This window comes from Panthera tigris, chromosome E2, assembly GCF_018350195.1.
Source record: "Panthera tigris isolate Pti1 chromosome E2, P.tigris_Pti1_mat1.1, whole genome shotgun sequence".
Lineage (NCBI taxonomy): Eukaryota > Metazoa > Chordata > Mammalia > Carnivora > Felidae > Panthera > Panthera tigris.
The window spans coordinates 51,506,996-51,530,669 of record NC_056674.1 but is presented as its reverse complement, the minus strand read 5'-3'; the positions used below and the strand labels follow the sequence as shown (position 1 = coordinate 51,530,669).

The window sequence follows — 23,674 nt, the reverse complement described above, 5'->3', positions numbered from 1 at the left end:
GTCTTCCGTGTTTGAGGAGAATGATGTCTGGGACGGGGCCTGTGTGACGACTCCAGTAACACCGTGCAGCCGGCCGTCAGGGAAGACACACGGACAGGGCAGAGATCGGCGCGGGCTGCCTGCTGCCCCAGGTTTCAACAACCAGCCGCCAGCTGAGTGTCCTATTTGCTGCCCACTGGCTTCTGGCTGTAAATGCCAGAGTGCTGTTGAATAATATTTTCTAATCAGATAACAGTAATTATAACATGATGGTAATAATACCGCTAATGAGAGTCTCTGACACTTGAGTTTTCTGCGCACCAGATAGCATACCAAGCCCGTCCCGTAACGCTCTTTTAAAACACCATATAAAAAGTAGGAGATAGGTATTACATCCATTTTCTACAGATGAAGAAACAAGGTCCGGTGAAGTTAAAGTACTTGTTCGAGGTCTCTCCCCTGGACCCCAGAGAAGCTAGGATGAAAACCAGTGGTGACCCCAGAATCGGGACCTTTTTGTTTCATGCTATCTTTATAACTTAAACGCTGTTTTTTGGGCCCCGTTCTTGCCTCCTTCTCCTTTTTCTTCCTTCATTCCCTCTACAAACCTGACACCACTGTGTCAGGTCCTGGCTCAGTGCTTAGGATACAGGTATGAAGAGATCACACCATCCCTGCCTGCACCAACCCGGCGGCCATGGCTCCCTTTCGGCCGGATGGTCAGGACCAAGGGCAGCTCCGGTGCTGAATGTGCCTGGCTCCTTGAGAAGTTGCCCATGTCCCAAGAAGATCCTCCCCTCTTCCTGAGGATCCTTGAGTTCCTGGGCAACCCCAGGTTGTCCTCAGCTCTTGGGGGGAAAATCCCACCAACCAAACCCATGGAGTGGAATCCATTCCAGCTCACTCTAAGCAGAAGCAGGGTCTCTACCAGCGTCGCCAACCCATCAACACCACCTCGTACTTGAAAACGTGGGTCCTGTATTCAAAGGGACCTGAGTTCATAAACCAGCTCTTCCTCTGCATAGCTGTGGGAGCGGGAGCAAGTTACTTAACCTCTCTGTGTCTCAGTTTCTTTGTGAAAATGAGGATGTGATAGTATCTGCCTCATGGACGGTGTACGGAAATTGCTGGGCTCCTTCTAATCTAGGCCTTATCCCATTGTGAACTGATACATTTATTCCATGACCAATGAATGCATGAATCCCATCTCAGGGGCCAAATTTAACCTTTCTAATATTTATGATAAAGATGGTTTCTTTGACCCAGTCATGATTTACTGTAAAGGAGTTAAAAGCAGCTAGAGTAAAGATCAAATGAGGCTTTTGCAGACACAGACGTCGCTCGGAAGACGTGTTTTTAGACACATTTCTCCTTAACCTAAGGCATACTGCTGACGTGGGGAATCCAAGCACCGGCCGCCAGCCTCAGAGGTTTCCAGGAGCAGAGACATGAGGCGTCGCTCACCAAAGCACCTGTGACATTTAGGAAGGTGAGGGCCTTATTCTTGGGGTGTTGAGAGGACAGGGTGTTAGGCATCCCAGAGTCCTCAGGCTGGAGCCCTTGGTGCTGACGCTGCCCTTGCGTGTCTTCTTGTACCTTTGATTATTCATGAAGGAGATGACAGAGCCACTTTGTTGTCTTTAAATTTTCAGAGGCTTCGCTTCCTTGTGTTGTAGGTCCCGGGAGGCGGGAGGTCTTGCTCTCGTGAAGTCCTCCTTGTCCGGGGTACAACGTGGGGCAGGCAGAAGAAACGGGGGCAGGTGCCCACCTTCCCAAGGCCATGGCTATGGTGTACTGTCAACGGCACTGGATTGGGGGTTCCTGGCCCTGGACATATGCATTCAGATTTGATCCTTCCTACTAATTAACTTTGCAGGCTTGGAAACAAAACCCGACCTCTTAACCTAGGAAATCGTAATCGCTAAGCTTCACTGGGTGTTTATCACATGCCAAGCACCGCCCCAAGTTCACAAGCACCACCGAAGGCTGGCACTAATATCACCTCCATTTTACAGGCAAGGAAGTTGAGTCTTAGGGTGGTTGGGAAGGTGAGGCAGGGAGTCTGTCTCTAGAGCTCGTGCCCCATCTCTTCACTGTCAAGTGCTATCCAGTGGGTTCCAATGGGGGAGGGCTGTTAGGACGGCTACATGAGTCATGTTTTCAAAGACTCTATACGCAGCTACGGTTTGTTCGGCCCAAGCTGGTATCTGTCTTTGTTTCCTTCCTGCTCTCAGGTCTCATGCATGTACCTGCTAGCTGGGGTGCTGAAGGACACAGACCGACCACGTGCTGGACCACAGAATGACGGAGGGGGTGATGGGTGGGGCGGCCACAGGGCCATGAAAAGGGGTCCATGAAAATGGACTCAAATGGTGTCCATTTGAGTAATGGACACCAAATGCAGACAAAAACATCTGCGAAAAATATGCAGAACATTGGACGGCCTGAGCAAGGACACGGAGGGCCTCTTAATAGATTGAAATTTACAAGATCCCGAGAAATGATTCCCCTCACCCCCACCCCGGGATTAACTCAATGACAGTGCTCTCCTCAGCTCAGCAAATAACTTTTCTAGAACACAGAAGAACGGCCTGCAACAGCTTTTTGAAACACCAATATTTGCTGCACTTACTATATAGCAAGGAATAGGCACAAAAAGGATAAGACCCAAAAAGGCACAAGAAGGATAAGCTCTGATGGAGGGGCTTGGAGGTTGGGGGAAGGGAGAAGATGAGCAAACCAACACATAATAATGACAAGAGTTAACGCTCCGTGTCTGGTTTTATGTGAGGTGCTTCCTAAGCATCAACCCAGTCGACAGACACAAAAACCCACTGAGGAGTAAACGTACCGTTATCATTCCCGTTACGTGAATGAGGAAACTGAGATGCTGAGTAGCCCTGCCCCCCTGCCCGAGGAGGTGAGCCGTGGATGTAGACTGTCTGCCTCCAGGGCCCGTGCCTTCACCCTGGGGACACCGGAGGGAGGAGGCGGGCACAGCCTGGGGATGCAGGGACGTCAGATGCCCTCTGTGTGCAGGAAAGGAAATGCAACGCTCGCGGCTGTAACAGGTGATCCCAGGAATCTCAGCAGTTAAGGCAACAGAAGTTTCTTCCTCCCCCTGCTCACATACAGTCTAAGTGGTGGTGGGGTGGGGGAGGGGTGGCGACAGGGCAGGAAAAGGCAGGAACCGAGGGTCCTGGGCAGATGGAGACTCCACTGTCTTTAATGTATGCTCCGGGTCAGCCTCACCATCTGCCAGGAAACTAGGAAGACAGCACAGAAGGTCTCACGAGAAGGGGCACAAGGTTAGCGGGGGGGCATCACACGGCGGCCTCTGCCGTGGCCCACGGGCTTGAGCTCAGGGGTGTGGCCCCAGCTAGATGCAGGGCCCGGCGGGGAGGGGTGGCTTGAAAATGCAGTCCCTGGCTGGGCGGCCATCTTGGCCACGTGCCTATGGAAGCTTCGAGTCCTGTGTCACCAAAAGAAGAGGGATAGGGAGAAGTGGCCAGGGAGAAAGACAAGATCCAGATGATGAGGGCCATTTTGGGGCCAAGAAGCTAAGGAGACTGAACTCTGTCCTCCCAACAGTGGGAGTGTCCGTGGGTCATAAGGAGTGACAAGAGAAGACTGGGGTGTTGGCCGCCAGTAGAGCTGACTTAGGAGGCTGTGCACAGAAAGGCAGTCAAATGGCCGTTGCAGTAAAGTGGGTGAGAGAGACCAGGGCCATGATGAAAGCAGCAGGAGACGCGGCAGAGAACGGTGGGTAGCTATAGAGAAGGTCCTATGGTCTGTAATTCTTTATGCCTACCCCTGCCTCTATGTCTCATGAATGCCCTACCCTCCACCTCCACCTCTGTCTCCACTCTTGTCTATCTGCTTATCCTCCAGAGATCACAGTGCAAATGCCACCTCCTTGGGGGAACCCCCCCAACTGCCGACTTCACCCCTCACCTCTACCCCAGGTCATTTCCCTATTACAAGCACTCTTTTGGCTTATTTGTCCCTTTCCTAGCACTTGGCAAAGTCATTCCTGTGATTATTTGATTTATATGCCCACCTTTGATTTATAGGGCATCTCACTGAATGAAGAAAATCTGGTGTTTTTCTATGTTGAACGCCTAGTGCCTAATCCAGTGTCTGGAACTGAGTGGGCCCTTGCTACCTCTGGGCTGGATGAGTGAATGAATGAAGGAACGAATCAAAGGATGTGGAAACTTCTCGCATGCAGGAGAAGGGCTCACCGTGATTCCCGGATTGCTGGCTAGATTAGTTGGGTAGATGTTAGTGCCTTCCATGATCAATGACAGGTTTGTTTTCAACAAAATATTCTCATGTAGTGATTTTGCAGATGGTCGTGTTTTTTCTGCTAAAATAGAATGGCTATCTGATATGTCCAAATCCTCCAACACGCCGGGGACCCCCACTCGCCCCAGGCTCTGACCGTGTAATGCTAATGGTTAGTCGGCCACTCAGGGGGGACCCCGTGAGGTAGGGGAGCCTCGGAGTGCCGCCTCCAAAGATCCTGGCTCTTCTTTCTGTGGTTCTTCTTCAGAGTGATTTGAACGACACTGGAAATGCCCCATCTATAATGAATAGAATTTAATAATTGAGCAGTAGCCACGGAACTGTGTCTGAAAGCTGAGTCCTGCTTTCCTTTCCAAGATCTCTGGCCCATCTCAGGCTGCCTTCTCTCTGTTCAGCTGAGATGATGAAAAGGTAAAAGGATGCCAAAAACTGGAAAGCATCAAATGTCAGTCACGGAAGCAAATACCCAGAGGATGACAGTCCGCTGATCTCCAGAAACTGAGCACATCCCAATCGAGATGCTCCAAGTCCTAGCAGCTCGTTAAACGGGATGGGCGGCAAAACCCTCGTCGTGAAGTTCCTGGCACGAGCCCCACTCGGTTACTTATTTTGTTCCTTTTCCTTTAAGAGGTTGTAAGCCCGTTTTCAACTGGGTTCTAAAGATGTGATTAGGGGCATTACCTTCTCAGACTTATCTGGTTCTGCTACTGTCAGGGGCAAAGTGCCTTCAAAGACGTGACAGAGCAGTGTAGACACTGGGGCAGTTCCACTGGGAAAGTAGCCTACTCTGGACAGGACTGTTTTCCTACGCAGTCGTTTCTCCTTATCCGCGGTTTTGCTTTCCACGGTTTCAGCTGCCTGCGGTCAACCTGGGTCCGGAAGCAGGTGATCCTCCTTCTGACGGATGATCAGAAACTCAGTAGGAGCCTAACGCCGCCTTCCAACGCTTACGCCATTCGCCTCACGTCACGTCACCACGTAGGCATCGTAGCGTCTCACGTCATCACAAGAGCGGTGAGTACAGTACAATATTTTGAGAGAGATCCCCTTCCTATAACTTTTATTACAATATAAGTTGCAGCGGTTCTGTTTCTTGCTGTGGTTGTTAACCTCTTACCGCGCCTAATTTATAAATTAAACTTTGTCACACGTGTGTACGTGTAGGAACAAGCACGGTCTGCGCAGGGTCTGGTACTACCTGCGGTTCTGGGCATCCACGGCGGGTCTTGGAAAGTACCGCCCCCTTGGAGAAGGCAGGGACGGCTGTGCCGTATTAGTGTCCTTCGAAATCACAGTTCAGGCTGGTGTTCCACACGTTCCTGTCTGCAAATTCCCCAGCCTGGGATAAAAATCATACAGGGGTCTTGGCGCCACGAGAATTGCAAACTTCATGTTAACTCGATCTGGGAAACTTTATCCTAATTAGGTCTGATCTCTGTCACCCTATCAACATCAAGTCGGAAAACATACACCTGGGCCACAGCCCTCGGCCCTACGGTCAGCACTGGGTACAGGTTGAACAAGCATCTGTCAGGCAAATGAATAAATGAAGGGAGGAATGCTTTGGGTTCTCCCAAGACTCCAGCCTGTCGAGAGGAGACCGGATAGGTTTTGGCATCAGCCAGAGTAGGGTGCTGAATCCTAGTTTTGCTGCTGGCTGTGCGTGCTCCGCGGTGAGAAGGGAGGCAGCCCAGGGAAGGTGTCTGCATTCATTTCTCATTACCGTAAATTACCACACATAGTGGCTCCAGAAAAACAGATTTATTCTATTTCTTTCTGGAGATCAGAAATCCAAAATGGATTTCGCTCGGCTAAAATCAAAGCGTTCCTTCTGGAAGCTCCAGGGGAAGAACGCGTCTCCCGATCTTTTCCGGCCATCTAGAGACCGCCCACATGGCTTGGCTTGTGGTCTCTTCCTCCATCAGCAACGTCAGCAGTGTCGCATCTTTAAATCTCTTTCTGGCTCTTCCACCTCCCTTTTCTATCCGTAAGGACCCTTGTGGTGACATGGGGGGCCACCTGGACAATCCAGGATCTTCTGTCCATCTCAAGGTCCTTACCTTAATCACCTTTGCAAAATTTCTTTGCCATGTAAGGTTAAGTACTCACTTTAGGGATTAGAGCACAGATCGTCTGCAGGAGGTCGCTCTCCTGTTACCACAGCAAACATGAGCCAGAGGCTGCGCTTACCAGATTTGCCCAACAGCGGTGAGAAGCGCCCCCATTCCTCCCCAGGATGCTACAGATAACACATAAAATGTATTCCCTAAGGAGGTCCCCCCCAACCACGAGAATAGTGGCTGGTTGTGTTCTTGGGAGGGACCTAGCTCTGCCTGGGAGTGTCTCACTGGTCTTTCCCTGGCGGGGCAATGGAATGGTCTGGGCTCTTCCGAGGACTCCTTTTTGTTGTTGTTGTTGTTGTTGTTGTTGTTGTTTTGAGGGAGAAAGAGGGAGAGCATGAGCAGGGAGGAGGAGCAGAGAGAAACAGAGAATCCCAAGCAGGTTCCATGTTCATTGTGGAGCCTGGCGCGGGGCTCGATCCCACCAACCCTGGCATCTTGACCTGAGCTGAAATCAAGAGTCGGATGCTCAACCGACCGAGCCACCCAGGCACCCCCGCCCTAGGACTCTTTGGTTTTTGTCAGAGACTGTCAACTCCACCCACCTTGGTTGAGTGTTCATACACATGGATGTGCACTTCGTCAAAAGTCTTTGCTTTAATGGTCACCTTGAACTCAGTGCTCCACACCACCGATCAAATCTTGGTTGGGAGAAATACCATTCAAGGAGACCCACTCGCCTGAGAGATGGGCCACCCAATGACACCTTTAAACTCTCTGTAGGTTAAGCCAGACTACATCCTTTTGGTCCCAAGTTATCTGCTTTCACTAAATTTTGCTTTATTTTGGTGCTACTAGATGACATTAGGGGTACACTATAAGAAAAGCATCACAGAAATAGCTACACGTATTACAACAATATTGTTGAGGGCAGTTTATTGCGTATTGCATACATGTCTTATGAGAAACCGCAGAGAAATATTTCCCTGGTCTCAAAACCCAGTACTGGGTACGGTTTCCCCTAGTAACTGGTTTGTTTCCTTCAAATGAACACTAGCTTGCATGGCTGGTTGTTCTTCCCTCTTTGCGCTCACTATTAGGAAGGAAAAGTCCGCAGCAAAACTTTAGGACGTCAGAGTCTGCATTATGGGCACGGACTTCTCTTCCTACCTCCTCGTCCCTTCCCCCGGTTTGCCTTCACATGTTTCACTCTTTGGATCTTTACCGTGATAGTGTCTAGAAGCCCTGAATAAAGCATGACAAGAACTTTTGTTATTTCCCAAGGTTTTCTTCCCTTTTGTGAGACAGACACGTGCCCCCGATGCACGCCTCTTTGTTCCAGGAACAAACTCAAAATGAAAAAAAAAAAAAAAAAACATCAGAAAGAAAACATCAGCAGTGCCAATGTTTAAACCCTGGCTCTCAGCAGAACCGGGTCCGGCACCACTGTAAAAAGGGGAGCTTCTGTTGTTAATCTGAAAACCAGTCTCTGGCACTTGGTATGCTGAGCACACGGAGATCATAAATGCCAGCATTCTAAATGGCTTGCTTGCTGTTAGGAGATTCACTGGCACTGAAATCCATTTCTTTTCTAAGGATGTTTAGTTTTTATTATATCTTTACTCATGGTCAAAAGACATCAGCAAATTTGCTAAGGTGATTGAAGATATTCCTTAAGTTTCAAGACTTTGCCTTCACGTTTTTGTACGTGAGTTCGTCTTCTTGGAGAGCAAAACAGAAATACGCTTTATACTGCATAAGGTTTTGATAGTTGTAGAAAGCCCAGATAAGGAAAGAATGAATGTTAGCGGAACCTCTGCGGAAAACATCTTTATGGATAGACCCAAGCGTATGAATTCATTTCTGAGCTCGTCAAACCACAAAATCACCAATACTGAGAGCAAACCCTACTCAAGGGTGTATCAGGACCTTCTCTTTTTTTTTTTTTTTTTTTTTTTTTTTTTTTTTTTTTTTTTTTTTTTTCAACGTTTTTTATTTATTTTTGGGACAGAGAGAGACAGAGCATGAACGGGGGAGGGGCAGAGAGAGAGGGAGACACAGAATCGGAAACAGGCTCCAGGCTCCGAGCCATCAGCCCAGAGCCTGACGCGGGGCTCGAACTCACAGACCGCGAGATCGTGACCTGGCTGAAGTCGGACGCTTAACCGACTGCGCCACCCAGGCGCCCCGAGGACCTTCTCTTTTTAATCTCCAACCCATAGAATCCAGAACACAGAATGTATTCAATAAACACTTGTTGAATTAATGAGTTATACCTGTCGTGCTCAGAAAGACTAGAGCTCTACTCTGATTCCAGTAGACCGTGATGGGAACACAGTGCTTACCACGTGGCAGGCGTGTAATACGGACTGAGTGCCTGGGGCTGAGACACATCCAAACCATGGAAGAAATTTCTGCCATCCCTGAGCTCTAAGGCAGCAACTTTGTATTTCCATTATTTCTCCCCTTACCAAAGCCACAGCTGACAGGTGATATTAGCAGGTTCGCCTACTCGCACAGACATTCTTAGGTTTATGTGTGATGCCCAGCGTGCTAATACAATCTCCATCCACCTCTCCCACTCAAGAAAATAGATCAGAACACAAATGAATAAGGATGTCATTAATATGGGAACAACCTAGAATCCATGGCAACTTATTGAAGAAGTAAATCATCCACCATTTTGGTGTTTCGGATCATACCGGTAGTACGTGACTTATAAGCCGTTGCACAATGATCGACATAATAGTCCATTGTGACACCAAGACTGAAACCATCCCTGAGACCCACGGAGTCCTAACATGCCATCTCGGAGACTTTTCAAACTCCAGAGGCTCATTCTACCCCCAGCGCAATCATCTATATGAGCCATGCATATGTGCTTCATCCAGAACCACAGAGATCATCCCTACTGATGGACAATAGTTCACATAAGAACCTCACTGTCAACTGGGTATCAGTCCACCTTCACCATCACGATACTGAGGAAGAGGACACGCAACCAACCAACTTACCACACCACCGCCAGCTGAGTGCACCAGCACGGACATTCCTTCTCGGAGGTTGGCAACTTCGAAGAGCATCATATAGGCTGTGACGAAGTTCATGGGGAATGCGGCGGCCTCTGAGAAGCTCATGTCATCTGGGATCTTGTAGACAAATTCCACTGGCGTGCAGACCACCTCTGCCCAGGCATTGTAATTGACAAATGCCATGACACGGTCCCCGATCTGGGCACGAGGAAGCACATGGTTAATGGAAGCTTCCTACTCTTTCCTGAAAGATTTCTCAAATACTCTTAAGAACCTGACGAAAACTATAGATTCCTTCCCAGAAAGAAAGCCCAAACCCTCAAACATGCACACCCTCACCGGCCTCCCAATTCCAAGGCATTTGCGGATGCTGTGAAGCCCATCTATGAAAACTTGCCAGGAGTCATAGAAGCCAGGTTCTCCATCTGCCTTCTGAAGCTTTCCTAGACAATGTCACCACATCACACACCGTGCAATACTGCTGTCACCATCTCATTTGACCAACTCAGCCTCTCGTCCTATCTCCGTTTTGGAGTGGAGGAAAACTAAGCCATAAGGCAGCTTACACGGGCGGGGCTAGGTTATCTCCTCTCATCTGTTTTCTGCCACTCCACATGGACTCCCTGCCAGGCTAGTGCATTGGGATATTTGCATCAAAGCCTAGCACCGGATTACCGATCACAGTAGAGGTGAAACATGGTGCATCAGAAGAAGCCATGGAAACCTAAGTGCAGGAGACTGAACAAGAACAGCCAAACTTAGAGCAAACTAGGGAGATGCCGCCAGGTATGAAGAATAACCTTTTTTGGACATGTGTTGTATGTCAGGTGTTGTCCTAGGGGTGTCACATGTGTTTTTGGTTTTTGGGGTTTTTTTTTAAATTTTTTTAATGTTTATTTATTTTTTTTTTTTTTTGAGAGAGAGACAGAGACAGAACGTGAGCAGGGGAGGGGCAGAGAGAGAGGGAGACACAGACTCTGAAGCAGGCTCCAGGCTCAGCACTGTCAGCACAGAGCCCGACGCGGGGCTCGAACCCACGAACCGTGAGATCATGACCTGAGTCGAAGTCAGACGGTTAACTGACCAAGCCACCCGGGCGCCCCGGGTGTCACATGTTTTAACTCATCTAATCTTTACAAACCGCTATGAAGGCATGGCTGAATGCGTGTTCTTTTCACCAGTTTTTTACATAGCCAGACATCATGCAGAAAAAAAAAAAAACTGGGGGGAGTGGCATTCTTCCCTTTAAAGTCGTTCAGGTGATATGGTAAGCTTTTTCATAGTATATCATTATTAAAGGGAAATACAACTAAGTGAACTGATATTGATGACTTGTATGAGCTGCTCAGTGCTGGTTAAGCTGACCCACTCTGCTATTTGGTGTTAGTTGCTTGTAGTCTGTGACTTTCAAATGCAGTATTCAAATTGCTGTGGTCGTAGCAAATTTTCAATCAATGAATGGCTTTCATACACATGTGCTTTAGTTTCATATACTTACAATTGAGCCTCCTGTTTTATTTTCTCTTAGCTTAGCATTTCTCTTCATCCCCTCCTCAACAAACAACAACAAAAGCCTCCTATGAGATGGGTGTGTAAGAGCTCGCATTGCAGATGAAGGATTATAGATTTTACAGACATTTATATTGAGGCCAAGAGACATGAAAGCACCTGCCCAAGGTCAAGTAGCTAGGGAGTAGCTGAGCCAGGAGTTGAGTCTACCAAGGCTGACTCTAGATACGAATGATTAATTCATCACACCTGAGGTACATGCTACAGAGACCTATTTTTCTAAAGGTGTCTACCAAGGAACCTACCACTTTTGGGAATATTGGTGTAATTCTTTAAGTCTCCGTTTCTTCAGCTGTAAAATGAGTACGATGGTAGGAAAGGGTCCTCACAGAGACGAAATAGCATAACACACATGCCGTACTCTTGGCACGGGGCATGTAAAGCGAGGAAAGACGATCATTGTTGACTCTTTGAGAGAACAGATGGGTTCCTGGCCTCTGGAACTCCCAGCTCAATGATCACACACTGAATACAGACCTATTTCACGAACTAGAAGGAATGGCTGTCTAAGGAAAGAACTGACGGAAAGGAAAGGCTGTTCCCTGGCGGCGAGTGTCCCAGTCCCTGGAAGGGTTGAAGGCCAAATGATGATTGTTGAGAGTTACCATCTTACATGCAACTGCTTGGGCCAGAGGATAACCAAGGTCTAACACTGGCATTCTCTTTTGCACTGAATCATGCAAACCGAAGATCCAAAAATACCATGGAGTAGCTGATGACTCCCAGTGTCCACACAGAGGACAATGAAGAGTAGTTTAACCACCTTGACAGGGCTGGTCACCCTGTCACAGGGCTGACTGCGCCAGTCTCTTATTCGGCTTTGCTCCATGAAAATGGCAAGAGTGGCTTAGCCATCACATCAGCCCTAGCCTGAGTCCAGAGGTAGGCAGCTCTTTTGTTGTTTTTTGTTTTAAATATCCAGTTGACCTCATTATTTGATTTTGTTAATAAAAAGAAGTTCGTCCTGGGCGGTTGAGCCCAAATTATTCCTTTACCACCGTACCTCTGGAGACAACTTTTCAAGCCTCCCTTGCAGTGGATCAAACCAACAGAGCTATTCAGGGTGTTGTTTCACGAAATCCCATCTCCAACATGATTGAAAAAACTAAATCAGAATTCCAGGGGGAAAATTAGTACTGGCTTTCCCCCAAGCCACACCCTGACTGGAAACCTGTAGGTGGCTTCTTTCATTTGTTTGTCCAGCTGGAAGACACTGGAGGGAAGCGGGGGTGAGGGTAGGGTGCTGCCACTGGTTATATTGCTTACCTGGGGACAGAAAATGCAAAGCCATATGAAAGAAAGGAAAAAGTGCATTTACTTCTTTCTTAACACTTTTCTGCTCGATTATGTGGAAACCAGTGGCAAAATGATGAGTGGGATGAGACTTTCAGACATTCGTCACAATGAATTTGGAGCATACTAATACTCGCAGAGTATATTTGAGACTGAGCAGCAGTCTCAAATTCAATGCCAAGGGCTTTTTGGCATTCCATTTATAGGATTTTCCTTCCTGCATTTAGCCCTGCAGCATTTGCAGGTTGGGAGCAGGGGCGAAGAACATGGGACTGTAAGAAGAGTCGGGTCCAGATTCAACTACCTTCACGTTGACCTCACAGGAAACAACTGCACCCTTCTGAACTTCATCTCCAAAGGGACAATAGCAGTATTTACCTCGCAGCATTGTGGTAAGGCTGAAAAAGAATGATTTGCCCATGTTTCTGGTTATGCCGGGTTCTCACATGTTAGCTCTGTTCGTTTCTCCCTGGGGAAGCCCTTAAGTTATGAGCGAGAGCTCTTGTATCTGATTGGCATTGGTTTTCCTCACTCCAAACGGCTGCGGTTTTGTGCGATTGATTTGCCCACAGTTTTTCCGTCATTAGAGACCGGATTCTGTTTGATTTGCATTACCGTGGTAGGAAGGGTCATGTGTCTTTTCATCGATTAAAAATTTTTTATTATAGAGAATTGTAAACACTTACAAAATAGTCAGAAAAATATAACCCTTTTTATCCGTTGCCCTATTTCCAAAGCTATCAACCCACGGCCAATTCTGCTTCATTGACAGGTACTTCTACCCTTTGCCTTTAAAATCATCGTTTAAAAGTGTCACCTCCCCAGTGTCTGAGATAATGGTTTATAAAAGATGACTTAAATGCATCAGTTAAGTAGATACCTAAGGGAACCAAATTATGAAATACAGAGGCTATTTCTCCCCAGCTGCTATGTTGTGTCGTCGATTTTTGCACCTGAGGTACGGGGGAGATGGGAGCCATGTGCAGGGTGAGGGAGTATGCCCACCTGGTTGACCCGAGGCGACACGGTCTTGTTCAGCTGTATTACATGAAGAAAAGGGAAACTTTCGTTTCCTGGGCCACTTCCCAGACTGTTCCCAGGAGCGACCAAGATGGTGCATGAGAAATGCACAGGGTATGTGGAAAATTTATTATTTATAAACACTGTTAAAAAAAAAAAACAAACCCTAACAATAAGACAACAGTCCTAACACACACATGTTCTCGCAAACATTTTTTGCCTCATCTTTTCTGATCGCAACAGATTCCAGATAGGTATGACTTCTTCCGTCATTAGCCAGAACATTACCTCGTATCCTTTCACGCTGTCCCCCAGAGCTTCCACGATCCCAGAACACTCAAATCCTGGCACCAGGGGAGTCTTAGGAGGGTTATCGATGTTCCCTTGTCGTACCATCAAGTCAATGAAGTTTAATCCACTGTGAACGACAAATTGGAAAAGAGAGACGTTCAAAATGAGAGCCAAGAGAACACAATGACCTGACTTTTCTTCCATTCCCTTCTCGTCCCTCCTTCCCTTGCCCATTCCTCCCTCCTTTCTTTTTTTTTTTTTCTTTTTTCTTCCTGGCAAAATATGCCTAATAGTAAGTCATTTGGCTGGACCTCACTAATAAAGCAAAACAGTTATCTCTCTAGATAAGGGATGCTTTCCTGGCAGTTAAAATAGCCATCGCAGAGGTGGCCTTCCAATTCAAAAGACCGCCCCTTTGTCCCCTCAGAGCCTGCTTAATCTAACAACATGTACTAAATAGCCCAGTCATTAGCCATGCTAACACTTTATCAAGGGTAAAGAATATACTAGGAAGAAGTGATAAGAAGACACAGGGAAAGCAGCCAGACATAATGGCCATCAGCCAATCTACTGAGAATCAGAGAGAAAAAAGACCAACTTAAAAGGTCTTGGAACAACTGTCACACATCAGTCATCACAGAAACTCCTAGCAGCACTGTGCCATATACAGCACCCACAATGGCGAATATGAATGCCGGAGAGACTACGTCTAACAGGGGGACCGTAACTAGAAGAAGTGAGATCAAACGGATAGACCAATGGATGTGGTAATACTGGAGAGACTGTGTTGAAAATCTTAGTTCTCTCTGGATGAGAAAAGTGATTAGTCGTTTCTATTAACATATTACTTTTGAAATAGGAAAGTTATCATTAAGATATATTAAAACACCTCCTTGGAAAACCATCCACTTGATTTTCGTGAGAATAATGCCAATGCTCCAAACTGTTGTTGTCTTTTTTTGAGAGCTACTCTTGGAAAGTGCATTGAATACTCATTAACTAATCAAATGAGAAAACACATGCTACTGAATGTGTATTTTTTTTCCACCGGATGCTCTAATGTACTTCCTGTTTTCATAAGCCACCATCTTAAGAAAGTCTGGGGTTATAGAAACCAGACTCCTCCATGTGGCCCATTAGCATCTGGCCACAGCTTCTTTTCCAAGCAAGACTGCTCGAACTACCTTTAAAACACAGCTTGTCCATTCCTCTCTCCACCTCTATGGAGCCAAGGAAACATCAAATTGTACCTATGGCTCCTGGCCTCCACTCCTCAGAGAATGGAGGCTCCTGGCCTCCACTCCCATCCACAGAGAATGGATAATGGCGAGGAGGGTGACTTCCTTGAAAGGTGGGCTCAAAAGGAGCCACCTTCCCAAGGTTTTGCTGCTCACACATCAGGCAAGTTTCACAACTGCCCCGGCTGAAGTATCGCTGATGTGTGTCCCCCTTGAAGGCAGCTGCATGCCTCGTATTTCTTTGCTTCCGGAGTGTCCGGCATGCACCAGGCCCGCAGCAACATAGCAGGCGCTCAAGAAAATCTGCTGAATGGAGGAATACGTGTGAGTATTCCAACACAGGTGCTGCCAGATTGAGTACTAACTCCAAACTGGTGCAGCCGCTCTGGAAAACCGTATGGGGGTTCCTCAAAAAATTCAAAATAGAACTACCCGCCGACCGAGCAATTGCACTACTTAGGAATTCATCCAAAGGATGCAAAAATGCCGATCTGAAGGGACACACACACCCCAATGTTGATAGCAGCGCTATCAACAATAGCCAAATTACGGAAAGAGCCCAAATGACCATCGACTGATGAATAAATAAGGAAGATGTGGTATATATGATGGAACATTACTCAGCAATCAGGAAGAATGAAACCTTGCCATTTGCAACAACAACGTGGGTGGAACTGGAAGGTATTATGCTAAGCGAAGTAAGTCAGAGAAAGACAGATACCGTGATTTCATTCATATGTGGAATTTGAGACACACAACAGATGAACATAGGGGAAGGGAAGGAAAATAAGATAAAAACAGAGAGGGCAAACCATAAGAGACTCTTAAATACAGAGAACAAGCTGAGGGTTGCTGGAGGGGAGGTGGGTGGGGCAGATGTGTTAAATGGGTGATGGGCATTAAGGAGGGCACTTTTTGGGACGAGCACTGGGTATCATATGTTAAGTGATGAATCACTGGGTTCTACTCCCGAAGCCAAGACTATATTGTATGTTACATAGCTTGAATTTAAATTAAAAAAAAAAAAGTGTCCAAGGGATGCTCAGAGTAACAGACACATTTCTGAAATGTGCATGGAGACTCCCAAAGATCTACTTTAATGGTTAACAGTTCTGAGGGTCATTGATTAACCAAATTGTTCTCCAGTAGCGTGGCCACTTTCTTAAGAGCTTGGAGAGGCCCTGGGCACCATTTCCAATGCCATCACTTCTCCCTCTGTAACCTTGGACAAGTTCCTCAGCCTCTGTAAGCCTCCATTTCTTCGTCGGTAAAGTGGAGGCTTATGATAGTACCTGTCTCGCAGGGGTGTCGGGAAAATTAATGACAGTTAAACACCTAAGCATAATGCCAGGTACGGAGTAAGTTTCAATAAATGCTAGCATTTAAATTTGTATCTTAAGAAGGCACAGTACGTGACACGTTTTAGGAAGACTCCCACGAAATAAGGGTTAAAGATAGTTTCAGAGCTGCGATGGGCAAACCTCTGCTATCCATGAACTTCGCTTCTGTGAAACAGCCCATCTTCCAACAAAACCAAATAAATAAAGCATCGCTGTATAACAATAAAAGGAGTTTCTCCGTCCCAAATCAAGCACTTCATCTCGGTTCACGCATATTTTAGCTCACTGTATTTTCCTCTGTGTGAATACCTCTGGTTTCCCAAGACCCTGATGGAGAAATGCCAGAAGAAATTCCTTAACAGTCCTGTACACGTGCTAGTCCCCTGGAGAAGGTTTCATCCTAGACGCTTGTGATGCTCTTAAATCGGGCTGCCTTCAACCCCCATCCAGCACAAAGTGGGAACACTGATTCCAAACTGAGAGCCAGCTACTCCATTCCAGTAGGAAGGGCGAAGTAAGACTGACTTAGCCACCCGTCTTCAGGAAAGGAACGTGAAGTGGGTATATGTCCCAGGGGACGGGGAACGGGTCAGTGTTTATCTCCACACAAAGAGGTGGTGAACAGTTGTTAATGGAGTACCTTGACACGTCGTACCAAACCCGTTTCAAGGTCCCTGCCCACGCACCTGCTCCTGGTATGGATAAAGCGCGCATTTACTGAGGGTTCAATTTGTGGCAGGAGCTGTGCTAAGTGCTTTACTTTTGTTATTTAAGACTCAGCAGTACTCCTAGGAAGTATGAACTGTCACATCTATTTTTCAGCTGAGAAAACCGAGGCTAAGCAAGATTAAGTAACGCCACATCTTTAGAAACCGTCAAAATCAGGCTTTGTATGCGAGCCACGTCCAGAACTTGAGCCCTGACATACAACGCCGTGTTGCCCATTTCTGGGAACTTCACTCACCACCCTTGCTCAGGCGACACATCCAAGGGGCCACGATTATAACTTCTTCTCTCTCTGACAGCTGATTACAGCCCTGGTGGGCCCAGTGTCGGAGGAGTGGCCATTCCTGACCTAAGCAGGAATCCATCTCTTCGTCTGAAATAAATAAGCTGATCTAAGAATTGGGTGTTCTCTCAAAAACTCTGAACTGGGACATACGCACCATGAAAACAACTCATCATCATCAAGGACACGGAAAGATAAAACTAGGGACCTAGTGACCTGTGCTCCGGGGAAGCGTAAGTTAAAAAAGCCGGTAGGTAGGGAAATGAAAAGAAAAGAAAAGCAGAGGGAGCAACTCAACGACCTGTCCCAGGGTGGAGTTACAGATGCCATCGCCAAGTTGCCGAGAATGCCAAGTGCTTGGTGAAGCCCAGGCCCAGCACGCCTCCTACCCCCTGATTGTCAAGAATTCCTTTGCTGCTCCACACCTGTCTTTAGAACCTCTTTGTTTGAGTTATGTGTGTGGTCACTGTCTCATGAAACCAAAAGATACACACAAAAACAAATACCATAATCAATAACCCTAAGTCATCCACTGGACAGACATTACTGACCTCATTTTTTTAAAATATTTTATTTATTTTGAGAGAGGGAGAGGGAAAGAGTACGAGCAGGGGAGGGGCAGACAGCACAGAGCCTGATGTGGGGATCGATCCGATGAATCGTGAAATTGTGACCAGAGAGAAATCAAGAGTTGGACGCTTAACCACCTGAGCCGCTCAGGGGCCCGCCCCAACCTCATTTTGTTTTTTTTTTTTTAGAAAATACCTGTAACGTCGTGTAGAGATAATATTATTTGCCCAAGGCCTTGCACACAGTGAAGAGTGAAGCCACGGGCTTAAACCAGAGTCTAACACTTCTTTTTCCAAGCAATATGCCTTCTTAATTATAGTTTCTAGTATTCTCTAAGATAATCTGATTTTCACTTGGAAATTGTTTTGGGATGGCAATGACTGTTTTCATGACCCGGGCTCACATAGTGGGTAATTTTCAGACATCTCTCTTACCTAATACTTATATGGCTCTTGAACATTTAAGATTATTGAAAAAAAAAAAAATAGTTCTGGCAAGTGCTTCATATAATGTTCTGCTAGGTAGCCGTATTTTTCTCAAAGATTAGTATAATTTAAATAAATAAGGCCTTAATTTTTTCCTCTCATACTGTTACTCAGAGCCTGTGCTTACAGGGTTATTATTGAGGGGCACCTGGGTGGCTCAGTCACGTAAGCATCCAACTCTTGATTTTGGCTCAGGTCAATGATCTCACAGTTTGTGAGATCGAGCCCCACCTCGGGCTCTGTGCTGACAGCTCAGAGCCTGCTTGGGATTCTCTCTCTCCTTCTCTCTCTCCACCTCCCCCCCCCCACACACATGTACTCACACACTCTCTCTCTCTCTCAAAATAAATACTTTTTTTAAAAAAAATATTACTTCGTTACATCCACACAGCATGGCGCCTTCACACACATCTCATTAAACCTCGTAACGATCCCAGAAAGGCAAGATGTACAGATGTTATTATTCCCGTTAAATAGATGTGAAGAGGGAGGCTCCTTAGATAAGAAACCTGACTTGTCAAAGACGACACAATTAGCACATGGCAGAGCTCAGGCTTGAATCTAGGTCTCCAAACTCCTTGCTGATTGCATATCCTGCCGCACCATGAACTCTCAGTTACTCTCAGAACTCTCAGTAAATCAAGTGTGACTGAAATCAATAATTCCAAGAACCAGCGACAAGAAGCCTAAGAGAAAACGGTGAAAGGAAAGAGACGCAGGCAGTCCGGGCTGCGGTCCTGCACTGCCGTCATTGCATTATGGCCTTGGTAGAGTCACCGAAGCCCGCCCTCGCTCTCCTGCACTGTTCACTGGGCGCTCCTTTGTCCTGTCCAGTCTCCTTAAGATACAATCAAAGCTTAGGTAAGGAGGAAGACACGCTTGGTGGTCTTAATAAAGACGCTGACTTGGGATGCCGAGATTGTATCTAGAAGCTGAAGGAAGGCAAGCTAGCCGTGGCCTCTATGCTTTATTATCTGTTATCCATTAAGTGATAGATTCCAACCCTGTGAAGTCTCGTGAGAGGTGTTCAGCTGTTGTCATTTTATGTTCTGCTAGAGTCAACAAATATTGCTCCCATGATGCTGGTGCCACATGTATTAGAGCGTGGACCATTTCAATCTCCGTGTTGTGCAAGAGGAAAGATGAAATACCTCGTGCAAGGTCATAGAGCAGGTGACAGAACTGAGAAACGAGCCCTTTTCATGTGACTTCCAAGATTGAGTGTTTGACTGCTAGGCTTTATTCTGTTAACTCCACACCATGGGAAGCTACTATGTATTCTTGTCCTCAGCGTTCATGGTTTGGGATCTGTCCGTTGTCTTTTGGATATGCTGATCATTATCAGAGAAGACACAAATGAGTTGTCAAAGGACACCACTAAGTGGATGATGGAAGAATCAACTAGCTATTGTTTATTCATTTTCCAATGTGAGAGAAAATTGGCCCAAAAAAGTTTAGCAAAGAAGAGGCAAGTAGATAATGGAGAAGTTCCCCCTGCCTTTTATTCTCTAGCTGAAAGGAAGGGAGGGGGGGTTCTTCTATGAAAGGATTAGATCTCTAGCCTCTTGGTTCCTTCCCCAGGTTGACGGTACCTTTAGCACTGGGAAATCCAAGTTTCCGTGGGAATCCAAATATTGTCAGACCACCACACAGAGAACCGTGTGATGAGTATCTCCTTCTTCCAGCAGCTTACTTCTGTTGATGAAGATCACTAGAGCCCTATCATATATTTTGATCTCAAGTTCAATAGAAATCCCAAGGATTGCCTGGTCCTTGGCTCAGTTAGGAGACATGGCCAATCATCTTCCGAAACCTATCATTTCCCCTACTAGGGAATACTGTTGAGCATATCATTTGCTACAACACACGTTCGCTTCTTTAGAAACAAAGGAATTTTCCCTCAACTCTCAGCACAAGGACCGGTTTGTATGGATCTTACAATCCCAGCACTTTAGAAACCAATTCTATGCTTTTCTTTGCATTGGCTAGTAGGAAGCTCTGAGCCAAATTTGCAGCACCCTCCCACCCCCACCCAACTGCAGGGCTTTATATATTCATTCTCTTTGTCATCGTAACATTCAGCTTCAGCTTCGGCTCAACTTTCTGAATGCTTTGGAGTTTCTAGTTAAAAAAAAAAATCTTAAACTGTATTATAATGCATCTCAAGCTTTGTTATGTATCAGAATTCCCAGGAGGGCTTATAAAAAGTCAGATTGCAGGGCCCCACTGCTGAGTTTCTGACTCAGCGGGTCTGGGGCAAGGTCCAAGAATTTGCATTTCTAGCAAGTTTCCAGGCGATGCTACCGCTGCTGGTCTGGGGATGCCGCTTGGAGAATAGTTGATGCATCCTTTCTTCTTTAGCTACTTCAAGTCCTTTTTGGAATGAGGCAAGGTAAAAATTAATAGATGATGATTAAATAGGTAAGAAAATGGAAAACTCTGGCATTGGCCTCTAGGGCACTTACATTTTTTGATCCTGGTCCAAAGGGTTATATGTATGCTTGTGAAATGAGGTCTTATTAGATTAGGTTCATTGTGCCGATTTGTCTGGCTCCTTTTTGTACCCTCATTCTTTCATCCCAAAACTTGGCTCTTCCTCCTGAATTTGTATCCTCTGAAAAATGTGGTTATCACGCCGTTTACTTCCAGGTTCGAACTGCTGACAAAAAATAGTCACATTCTTAGTGACTTAGGGTGTTTGTAAAGAGGGTGAAGGATGTCGTGGGAGGGAATCTAAAATGTGAGACTGGCTGACGTGTTTTAAGTTTCTTGAAATCACGAGCTCTTATGATTCTCTGAAACATCTCCTAGACCCTTTGAGTTCGTGTCTGACAAGTTTTCAATGAGACCATGAGGCCACAGTCTTGGTGGGTGATGGCAGGCCTCCCCTTCCCCCATAGCGGTAATTGCTGCCCACAGAGGGTACAGCCTGACTGAGCCTCTAGTACAATCAGTTTCTGGATGCATGTCAGGATCATTGTGGTGTGTGTGTGTGTGTGTGTGTGTGTGTATTTTTTTTTCCCTAAATGTGTACATCTTGGCCTCAGCAATGAGAACCGCTTTAGCCCACGCACATATGCTCATGTGCCCTTAGGGTTGAGCAAAACCGTTCTTTCTAGTAGCCCAAAGTCAGCTGTTCCCCTCAAGAAGGAATGGATTCTTTCTTTCCTTCTTTTTTAAAATTTATTTTGTTTTTGAGGGACAGAAAGAGACAGAGCATAAGCAGGAGAGGAGGAGAGGAAGAGGGAGACACAGAATCCGAAGCAGGCTCCAGGCCCTGAGCTGTCAGCACAGAGGCCGATGCAGGGCTCGAACCCACAAACTACGAGATCATGACCTGAGTTGAAGTCGGATGCTTAACCGACTGAGCCGCCCAGGCGCCCCGAGGATGGACCCTTTCTGAGAAGGGTTCTCCCACAGGGCTTCATGATAGTTGGAGGGCCCCCCAGAAGCAAGCGGATATCTAGAAACCCCGATTCTGATTTCTCTGATGATGAGGCAAGGGGAGAAGAGGAATTATCTGTGGCTAGATAACATTTATGGGACACTTGCTATGTAGCAGGCATGTCTTATAAGCATAATTTTTTTACGGCAACCATAACAATGCTAAGAGATAAATCCTGTTACCACAGTTCACAGAGGTCAGAACCGAGGCATGTCGAGGTTCACGGAGCCAAGGTGGGAACGTGAGCGGTGTGAGTCCAGAGGCTGTACTTTTGCCTGCTGTGTTTTGCTTTGCTTTGGACGGACCACCCCTCCGTTTTCCCAGTTGTAGAGAGGGGGCTTCTCGATTCATCTGTCACATTGAGCACTTACTGCATACTGAGTATCAGATACCAGAGTGAACAGGGGGCCCAAAATTGTAAAAGCTGATGACAATGTGGTGTGATGGGTGGTTTTACAGAAGTACCGGCAGAGAGCTCCCACGGCCACCAGGACATAGGCTGTCCCGCAAGATGACCGTGATGTCAGAACACTGGCCCCCAGAAGGACTTCCCCAACGGATCATTGCAGTGGCCCGCTGCAATCGCTATAGTGAAATTTAGATCCTTCTTTGTGGCCCTCTGGCTCCTCCCCAAGCGATTTGCTTGAAAGCCTTGAGCATTAGTTTTCTCACCTCAAAAATGGGATAGCAACGTGCTCGCCCTTTGGGGTGTTGGTGTGGCGTGTATGTGACAGTACATGTAAAACGGGGGGCCTCACGCACGGGAAGTACTCCATAAATGTGAGCCGCGGTCATTGTCACCACCCCCCAGCCCACCATCTCCACGCAAAGAAGGTGTCATAGGTCAGGTTCCAGGGGAAGCAGACCCTGAGACTGAGGTTTGCATGCAGGAGGTGTGAGGGGCAGAACTCTAGGAGACAACCCCTCTGTACGTGTGAGGGCAGCTGGGCTGGGTAGAGGATGAAGTTAAATGCTGACATAGAAGCAAGAAGGACTCGTTGTATCCATGGAAAGCTCCAGAGCTACGATGGCCCCACAGGTCATCATGAATCAAGGCCAGGGGACTAGGCTTTCATACCCTCGGATGAGAGCTGCCCCAGGGAGGGAGCACAGTCTGGGGCAAGGTGGCCTCCTTCGGCTGAGGGCAGTGCCTCTGCAGGGTCACAGCTATGACCGATCAGCCACCATCACTCCTGGTCCCGGGTCCTAGAAGGGGGTTCTGGGGGGTGCACCCCAGTATCCACTACAAGACGGGTGGCACATTCTTCCTTTGCAGGGTTTTATTCCTTTGTGGGCACAGAGCAGTTGTCCCTGATGCTGAATATTTATGAAGCTCCTTTTTTTTTTAATATAGGAAATTTATTGTCAAATTGGTTTCCATACAACACCCAGTGTTCATCCCAAAAGATGCCTTCTTCAATGCCCATCACCTACCCTTCCCTCCCTCCTACCCCCCATCAACCCTCAGTTTGTTCTCAGTTTTTAAGAGTCTCTTATGCTTTGGTTCTCTCCCACTCTAACCTCATTTTTTTTCCCTTCCCCTCCCCCATGGGTTTCTGTTAAGTTTCTCAGGATCCACATAAGAGTAAAATCATATGGTATCTGTCTTTCTCTATATGGCTTATTTCACTTAGCACCACACTCTCCAGTTCCATCCACGTTGCTACAAAGGGCCATATTATGAAGCTCCTTTGTATGGTGGTCCCTGAGGAGGAAATTTCCATGTATTCTTACAACTAAGGCAGGGAGGGTGCGAAAGAGAATGCGATCTTTCAGCTGGGACCTGAGAATATACGAGGAAAGGGAAAGGCAGGAATTGAAGAGATCAAAGCACCGAGAAAGGGGCGGAGACTGAAGAAAAATAGGAAAGGTGAAAGCAGGTGGGTTGTCAAAATACATGCAGGATTGGTCATTCCTGGGAAGGTCAGTGAAAACTTGGAGTTCGGGGCTTTCTATGGGTCCGTGGGAAATCACAGAATGCTGGATAGGGTGTGGACATCAAGGAGAACATGTCAAGCTCCAGGTGGGAAGTCTG

The 23,674-nt window shown here is 46.8% G+C and overlaps 1 protein-coding gene and 1 non-coding gene across 2 annotated transcripts in view; one reads left to right on the top strand and one right to left on the bottom strand.

Annotated features, from left to right (window-relative positions):
• The window catches only part of VAT1L (vesicle amine transport 1 like), a 148,996-nt gene that overhangs the window by 111,731 nt on the left and 13,591 nt on the right, over positions 1 to 23,674 (bottom strand). The window contains exons 2-3 of the mRNA XM_042969652.1: positions 13,550 to 13,679; positions 9,362 to 9,577 (exon numbers count right to left, since the gene is read on the bottom strand). Coding sequence (XP_042825586.1) covers positions 9,362 to 9,577; positions 13,550 to 13,679 — 346 coding nt within the window. The remainder of the gene's footprint in view (positions 1 to 9,361; positions 9,578 to 13,549; positions 13,680 to 23,674) is intronic.
• On the top strand, positions 10,531 to 10,690 carry LOC122234406. Its single transcript, XR_006212201.1, has one exon. It is a non-coding gene; the product is annotated as a small nucleolar RNA SNORA15 (small nucleolar RNA).